The sequence below is a fragment of the Camponotus vicinus genome, unplaced genomic scaffold (assembly GCF_025532165.1).
Source record: "Camponotus vicinus isolate PSW18456_S1 unplaced genomic scaffold, iyCamVici1.0 SCAF_2, whole genome shotgun sequence".
Taxonomy (NCBI): Eukaryota; Metazoa; Arthropoda; class Insecta; order Hymenoptera; family Formicidae; genus Camponotus; species Camponotus vicinus.
In genome coordinates, this window is record NW_028141956.1 from 22,867,684 (window position 1) to 22,877,144 (window position 9,461).

The 9,461-nt window shown below is 27.3% G+C and overlaps 1 protein-coding gene across 1 annotated transcript; it reads right to left on the reverse strand.

The window, feature by feature from the left end:
• Nucleotides 1-1,709, reverse strand: LOC145966819 (endocuticle structural glycoprotein SgAbd-8-like). The gene is made up of 2 exons (XM_083091200.1): nt 1,610-1,709; nt 1-537 (listed from the first exon to the last, which is right to left on the reverse strand). The coding sequence occupies exons 1-2, from the start codon at nt 1,619-1,621 to the stop codon at nt 148-150; spliced, it is 402 nt and encodes a 133-aa protein (XP_082947326.1). The 5' UTR covers nt 1,622-1,709; the 3' UTR covers nt 1-147.
• Between the last annotated feature and the right edge of the window lie 7,752 nt (nt 1,710-9,461).

The following is a 9,461-nucleotide window of genomic DNA, read 5'->3' on the forward strand; positions in this document are numbered from 1 at the left end:
TTTTTTTCTTACATAAATATTTTATTTATAACACATGAGAAATATTTTATTTATATAAAGGAAGACCTATACTACATTTGTATTTTATGGCTCGAGAGGTGTGCGCCTTGTCCGAAAATAAAAATGCTAGAAACCATAGATTATTTATTAATGGTCAGCATGCTCCGGTTGTGGGTGAGCCAAAACGTAGTCGATGGCTCTCTGGATCAGCTCAGGTACAGGTGGGGCAACCGGCAAGTGGGCACCCTGCGGATGGTATCCGTTTTCGTCGGCGGAGTATGACACGGCGATCGGGGTGCCATCGGGGGCGGTGTACTGATACTGACCCTGGGCGACAACCGCAGGTTCTCCCTTGGGTCCGACAGGTTGCGGCGAGCCCTGCTCAGAAGCGGAGATCCCGTTCTCTGTCTCATAGGCATAATTGTAGCTTCCCTCGGGCGAGATATCCTGTGCTTGCTTTAGAATAGCCACCGGTTGCTGTTGGTGCTCCGGGTGCTGTTGGGCCACAGCGACGGTAACTAGAGCGAGAGATACAATCTGAAGCAGAAAAATATGTATAATGAGACACAAACAATGAAAGAAGTAAATACAATGTTTAATACAATATAGAAATATTTTGTTTACGTTTGCACATGTATCAAGTATTATTGATTATGTAATGCAAAACTTTCATCGATAATTTAGAATCTTATTGTGGCTAGATGCAGCAACAATTATAAAATAGTAAAAGAATAATTGTGATAATAATTAGAGACAAAATATGGTTTCTGAAGATTATATTCGAACTATTATCATGATCAAGTTATACTATTAATTAATTAAAGAAAGCACGAAGGATCTATAAAGTAAATGATATATTTATGTTATTTATGAATTGTATGTCGATTATATAAATTCAATATAATTGGCCGGAAAGTACAGAAGGCAAAAAGCATTATTTTGTGCGCAATGTTGCACGCTGCAAAAGATTACAGGTTTTGTAACGAATCCGTGAAAAAGATCAGATATCATTGAAGTGTTAAATAATCCTGAGATAAGTGAGTTAATAGTTCATCTATAAGCGGATAATTAAGGATCTACCGTTTCCTAACACGAGTCTCACTGTTGATTAGTTGCATTTAATGTGTTATTGTGTTAATTATCTATTCTTTCCTCAACTGATTAGCTAAGCAATTAATTAGATTATAACGAATTTATAACGAGCTGTTATTTGCAACAGTCGAGGAATTGAAGCTTAAATGGGAAAAACCAAGAAAATATTACACCCCGAATAAAAAATTAACATTAATAAATATAAAAGATTTAATTCTTAATCAAGCAAATTTCTTAATTAAGCATTGAACATCTATAAGTTATAAGTCATATTATCTATAAGTCATATTAATTAAAATATATATAAAATATTAATTAAAATTGAGTTTGTTATATATAAAAATTTTTCATAAATACTTCAACTATGTAAATTTTTTCTGGAAAGATACAGAATCAATTAAACTTTAGTTATATTATTTTTAACATTATATATTAAACTAAGTGTTAGCTTTATTGTGATTTATTTATTTAAAAATAACAAAACTTAAAAAAATTAAATAAAATATGAAGAACTCACGAGAAATTTCATTTTGTCGAGTGTCTCGAATCTACTGATCCTGCGTGATGAGATTTCGAGTGTGATTGCCGTGAGACCTGAATGCGTTTTTATACGAAACCGTAGACCCCACTTTCCCTGATCGTAATGGTACCCGAAAACGAGAAAAAGCATGAATTTCATTTAGCCACGCTAAGAGGAAGGACAAGTGGCAAAAAGGAGGGGGCAAGAGAAGTAGAGTTGCCCGGCTCCAAACAAAATCTTCTGCCAAAACTTATCTGTCGACTTGACCTTTCAATGCGACGCCTAAATCGATCGATTGTATAATAGCTCAGAAATTTCTTGATATTAGTTGCTCGCGCGATGTCCTCAAGAATTCATAACTTATATGATATAGTGCATAATGCGTGCAAAATTCAAATGGATTCTAATAATAATGATAATGTCCTGGAGCGAGCATTATTTAGGAAGTTTTCAATGATAATTTTATTGTTTTGAAATCCATATTTCTCTTAATGAATTTTTAAATCGAATAACAATTGCAAAGAACATTTACGATTTCACTAAAATTCGCGAACGATACAATCGGATAATTTGTTTAAATTTCAAATTATCTCTGTTAAAAATGAACTTTCGTAGAATTTTTTAGAGAGAATTATGTAAATCTTTATCGAAAATACTTAAAATAGCTGTTACTATTTCAAGTATTTTCGAAAAAAATTCACATAATTCTTTCTAAAAGATTCTACGAAAGTTTATTCCTAAAAAAAAAATTGTAAAACAAACGTATGATTATGTATACACCTTCGTTTTTATTTTGAAAAAAATACTCGAAGACATTATATTATTTTAGAAAATAAGAAAATGCACCTTTCTCTGGCACTCCACGATTTACAAGTTATTTGCAAATCGATTACTCGAGCATTAAATTTATGTATGTTTCATGCTTCACAAACTTTCTTTACTTAAAGTTATAAATAAATAATAAATTTGTTTTAATAAATAATAATAGATTAGATTCTTGAAATAAATTATATTTGTCAAACAACATTTGAATCGTTTAGCTAGATAATTTGGTAAAAATTTAATAAATTAATATAAATTAAATATCAATTTAATATAAATTAAGTATAAATTTAATATAAATTAACATGAAAAATTTATATTATATATTTTTCAAAACAAATTAGAAAAAGAGGATCAATTCGAAATTCGTCGAAGAACTTAAAAACGAAATATTGAGAGACAATTTGAAAATTATGTTCTTGCATGTTGTAACATAGGTAGTGACAAATTGCAAAAGCATCAAGACAGTAAAATTAATGAAGGTGCCTAAGTTATAAAATGACAATTAAAGAATGATTAATTGAAGAAAGAGACATTAACGGAAGCTAAGAGACTTTAACATTTGATCGTACATTCTCATTTACTCTCTATTTCTCTTTCTCTCTATTTCTTTCTTTATTTGGCATATAATCGGAACTTCTTCCGTTATTTACATGTTTTTGATCCTAAGGACAAGATTGTATCAATGACTATGACGAAAATAACATATTAAACCACAAGCATAAAGAATCAACACGTATAAAAAGAAATTATTTTAAAATTTTAATTATTGAGTAAAATATAATTTTTTATTTTTGTTTCCACACTTTATTTGAAATTGTTTCTGAGCGATAAATATATATTTATACCGAAATTTAAAAAAATTTGTTTTATTTTAGAAACAGAATTTCGTTTATTTGGAAATCCCTCACTAGCCGATAATTCATACGAAAAGAGAAAGATCGAAGGTGCCGGCATTGCAACATCGACCTTGCCTAAGAATAAATGCCTTATGTCTAAACATAGAAGGCCAGCCGTCTTTCTTTTTCTAACACGAAAAGAGGAGACGAATTTCTCACAGCACAGTCAGGAACAATCAAAGCGATTGCAACGGCTTGTCCGCGAACGAGCTCCAGAGGAACGAACCACAGAATGCCGAAGCAAAAACGAAGATAAAACACAGTTGAAGTCTTTGTTCTTTCTTCGGTAATATTACGCGCCCGTTACGTCTTTATCAGTGGTCATTACTCAAGCAAATTACTTCTGAATGAAACCTAGCTCGGCTATTCTTACGTCAGAATTTTCTGAATGAAACCTAAATCCAATTCCGATCTTCATAGATAAGTGCAGTTTAATTTATTACCTGACATCAATCATTGTCATCATTATCGATATTATGGATCAATTTAATTCAATTTTTCAGGATTATTATATATTTTGTATTATTTACTACATCATTCATTATATTTTGGTAATAAATTAATATTACTTTAAGTTGCTTTAAGTTGAATATTTCGTTTAGATAATCGTAGTTATATCAAAATATCCGACACTGTGAGAAAATATGTATAGATGCTTAAAATCACCTCATTGATTTCGTTACTTGCGAATAATTTAATTTTTTTAAGTCGTACGCACGTTAATTGCTGATTTTATTTTGTCTTAAAGTTTCCATTCCATGTATAATCAATTTTTTTTCTTTGTATTAGATAACGCGGTGTGAATATACATATCTATCATAAATGCCTCTATGACAGCTTAATTATGTGTGATAATAAATTGCTATAATGTCAGAATTCCTTGAATTAATCTCTATTTTGTAACTAACTAGCGTATGATATGCTCACAGCTTTCGATAACATAAAACAGTGCCAATCAATATACTGAGAGTGTATCGACAGTGAATTATTCCAAAACATTAGCAATGCCGTAATGGAAATTAAAAATTATTCTATTTATATATTTTAAATAGCGCTATATGTATTCGCAGAGTATTATTTTTCTGTATATATTTTTCTCTCTTTCATTTCTCTCTAGTTAAAATATATAATTTAATTATGTAACATTTCTATTATGTTAATTGTGGCGCTCTACAATTTATATTAAATTAATTTTAGCTAAAAATTTATAAAATTTATTTTTATGAATTGATTAACACTTTTCGATTTACTTTCTATAAGAATGTTGAGTATTAAATACTATCATTGGCATAATTGCGAAATCATGTTGAATATCTATAAAAGACAAAATGTCTATCTAAAATGGCTATCTTCATGTGATTCTCAATGTCGAAACTAATCATACAGAAGATTATTCATACAGAAATAAAAGTTATTTTTTTCTATATTACGAAAATGTAGCATAGGCATTAATTATGGAATGAATGGAAACTTTAAGACAAAATAAAATCAGTAATTAACGTGCGTATGACTTAAAAAAATTAAATTATTCGCAAATAACGAAATCAGTGAGGTGATTTTAAGCATCTATAAAAAAATGAAATAATCGTTCCTCCGAAATAATCCACGACAGCTACCTATCGTCACACAAAGATTTATGAATGACTCCATAGTCTTCATAACGTAGCAGATATTTCATTCTATATATTATTTCATGCGCAGACTTTATCAAAAAATCGTCGGCCAGTTAGCCTATAAATCTTCCGACATTTTTTATTAACACATGCTAATCTTATCAATCTTGCTATCCTTGTGACTAGTTTCTTCGAGGTCGTAATAAAACGGAATTCGCAAACGTCATCATGCAAAATGTTTACGTGAGTACATAAACTCGAAACTACGATATTATTATGTACATGTGTAGACTATTAATGTGTTAATTAATTATGATTCTAAACTATGACATAAATTCTAAGCATATTAGTTCAATTATTATAACATTTTTAAGTAATATTTTTTATATTTTTTAATTATATACAGGGTGTCCCATTTTAATGTCCCACCCCAAATAACTTTCTTATTTTTAATTTTAGAAAAAGATGTTTCTCAGACAAAAGTTGTATGGTTTCAAGGGGGACATAAGGTAGTGTCATTAGTTTGACCTTGAATAGTTACTTGAAGGTCACGTGAAGGCCACTTTCAATTTTTTAAACGGAATCGCCTACTTTTTATTACATATTCTTGCAGCTCATCTCGAGAGCTTTCCAAAACACTATAATTAAGTTAGTTTTCATTAAGTACTTTCCAAGTTATGAGGCTTGAAATCATTTCTTAATTTTACATAAACCGTAAAATATCTTGTAAAATATTCATTTTTCGATTATCTTACCATAATACTTTTATGTACAAAATAATGAGAGAAATCAATTGGTGTAAAGAAAACACATAATTGTTTCGAAAAAAAAAATGTAATTGTTAATTGCAAATTACATTTTTTCTTTCGAAACAATTATGTGTTTTCTTTACACCAATTGATTCCTCTCATTATTTTGTACATAAAAGTATTAAGGTAAGATAATCGAAAAATGAATATTTTACTAGATATTTTATGGTTTATGTAAAATTAAGAAATGATTTCAAGCCTCATAACTCGGAAAGTACTTAATGAAAACTAACTTAATTATAGTGTTTTGGAAATCTCTCGAAATAAGCTACAAGAATATGCAATAGAAAGTAAGGGGTTTCATTTAAAAAATTGAAAGTGGCCTTCACGTGACCTTCAAGTAACTATTCAAGGTCAAACTAATGACACCACCTTATGTCCCCCTTGAAACCATACAACTTTTGTCTGAAACATCTTTTTCTAAAATTAAAAATAAAAAAGTTATTTGGAGTGGGACATTAAAATGGGACACCCTGTATAATGACAATCTAAATAAAAGTAAAAATATTTTATGGCATACTTATTCAAATAATATTTTTAATTCTATATATTTTTTTAAATATAATTATTAATACTAATTTAATTCTATATTTTATTTGTACACAGTTTTTTCAAGAATTTAAATTATCATATCTTTTACAATTACTCTTTTATAATTGCTACCTTCACAAATTTTATAGTTAGATTTTAATAGCTTTAATAATTATTATTATACGCGTAACACATTATCGTAACAAATTTTTTAGTTGTAAAAGAATACAATTTTATCCAGAGTATGGTCTTCATAGCAATTGTCTTTAAATCAGGCTATACAATAATAAATTTGGTAAATGTTTACTTTACGTCACACAGCTCGAAAAATTTTTATTTTCACATATGTTGTAGAGGATACATTCCTATATACATTCCTTCTCTTGAAACTTTTTTTGTTAATAACTATTTAATAAATAACAATAAGCGGCTAAAACCTTCTGAAAGTTATTCAGAAAGATGACCTCAGGAAATGTAAATAGAAAAATATAAACATATTTAGAAAGTAACGAAAAGATGATACAAGTAAGTATAAAATTTCAAAATTGCATATCTCAGGAACGAAGAGAGAGCGCCACAAAATTCAAACGGTGTATTACTTAGGAATGTATCCTCTACAACATATGTGAAAATAAAAATTTTTCGAGCTGTGTGACGTAAAGTAAACATTTACTATAAATTTTTAAAGTGTGCCATGTTCTCATCATGAAATGTTTTATAAAATAATAACGATTGTGATCGCGTCATAATTAGCACATAATTTGTTCGCCCTTTATAATTTATACTGTGCAATATCCTAATAACACTATGCATACATCATCGTGTGTAACTATGCCAAGAAATTTTGAATTATATAAAGTAGTGAGGAGTAATTTTAGTGGTACATCATCAAGTAAGCATTCATACATCATGGAAATCAAATCATTTCTAATAATAATAAATTTCGCATTACATACATTCAGTAACAATTTTATATGCTTTTGTTACACAAGAAAATAATTCATACTATTGATATTTATAATTAAAAAGTTAAATATATATATATATACGATAACATGTAATATTTTAATAAGTTGTACATTGAATAATCGTGTTATCTAATAATGTCGTTTTAAGTCAGATGTGGTAGAAGTTTACAAACAAGGATAATATATTCAAGAAATCAGTTCATATTTCTTAAAGTTTAATATATTTTAAAATCAAGTTTTATATGATATATATATATATATATATATATATATATATATGTGTGTGTATATATACAACATTTTTCCATGTGTAAGAGAAAATAAACTTTTAATACATCTAATTATTTCATAAGAATATCAAAAATAAACATTTCATTACGCATTATTAAGACATTTTACTTGGATAAATACATTGGATAAGCAGCACGTGCAAAGAGATAATTTCGTTATTATTTATATAATATAATCAGTCCTAAATAAAAACGGCAAAATAATTATCGGCTAGGCGGGAAGGAATTCGTTAAAATAATCACTGAGTTAAACTTCGGAGCATCATCAAACGTCAACAAAGATTTTAGCATAAGATCGCGTGATATGGCATAAGGCATTTGAACCAGCAATTATATAAGACATAAAATCCACAGACCTCACGACTCTATGCACGAGACGTGACAGCTGTTAAACGATCAAGCCGTGCATTTATTAAACGCAAAACCTATAATTTCTTACCCTTTGACGTGATTAACAAAGGTGCATACGTAGTTTATGGCTATTCTCTTTTGTTTCCACTTGTCGTAATTATTTATTACTTGTCGTAAAAAATAACAGGCTTTTGCGCTAAACAAACAATTACAGTAGGAAATCGTAAAAATTGAAAAAGTAATGTAAAAGTAATGTAACTAATAAAACCAACTAGTCACAACCATTTTTGCTTCATACTTTCAAGATTTTCACCTAATTTTCTGTTGAATTTACGATTTATTGAAATATAAATATTTAACTCAATATATACAGAATCTCCTAATAGCCTATATATTTAATATTTAAGCTATATTGAACTGATTTCTTGAATATACTATCCTTGTTTGTAAACTTCTACCACATCTGACTTAAAACGACATTATTAGATAACACGATTATTCAATGTACAACTTATTAAATTATTATATCTTATCGTATATATATATTTAATCATATAACGTGCTGTTACTTTAAAATACTAATTCTTTATGTCATTACAATGTTTATAAATTGTATTATTTATCATACAATAAGCATATAAAACATTTATATAAGCTATATTTTTAAATATTAAATATTAAATATTCTTTTTGCTTATATGTCAAAATGTTTCTCTCTTTCTCTTATATTATATTATATTATATTATATTACATTACATTATTATTATATATATATATATATATATATATATATATACACATTATATTATATATATAATAAAATATATATATATTTCATTAGCATTATATATATAGAAGAAGTTAGTAATAATTGTTTATTTTTTATTCCCAAGAGATATTTTTTTAATTAGTCTTGGAAAATAACAGTATAGGCATTATCGTAAATGATAAAATGCCATTCTTGATAACCAGGTGATGATATTAACATTTAAGTATCATTTTAATCACGTTCATTCAAATGTCATTATGCAATTTTAAACTTGTCTGCAAAGCTTTAAGAAGATTTTCTTTTCTCGTAACAACTAACATAAGTAAAAGTGGAAATTAAATTAAATTTTGATACAATTAGTATTTTATCATTAGGATGTATATTATTTTTTAATAAAATCTTATTTTATATAATTTAAAACAAACATACACACATATATTTTTAATGTGTTTTTTTATTATATATTTACTATTATTATATATTTTTGTATTAATTCTTATTATCATATATATTGTATTATTATAATAATTATTTAAAGTAATTTTTTGACATTTATAACTATTACATATCATATTTTTAATCAAATATATTATAATATGTTGTACATAAATATATTATACATATCGAGAGAGAGAGATCCATCAAGAAGGCCTCAATTTCAATATCAAATTACAATTCAATTAAAATCAAAAATTAATATTGTGTAAATCTAGAAATATGCCTGTATTCTTAATGCCTTCTTATCCAAAATATATGAAAATTTTACTATAGAATTTAAATTTAAAAAAATTTTTTT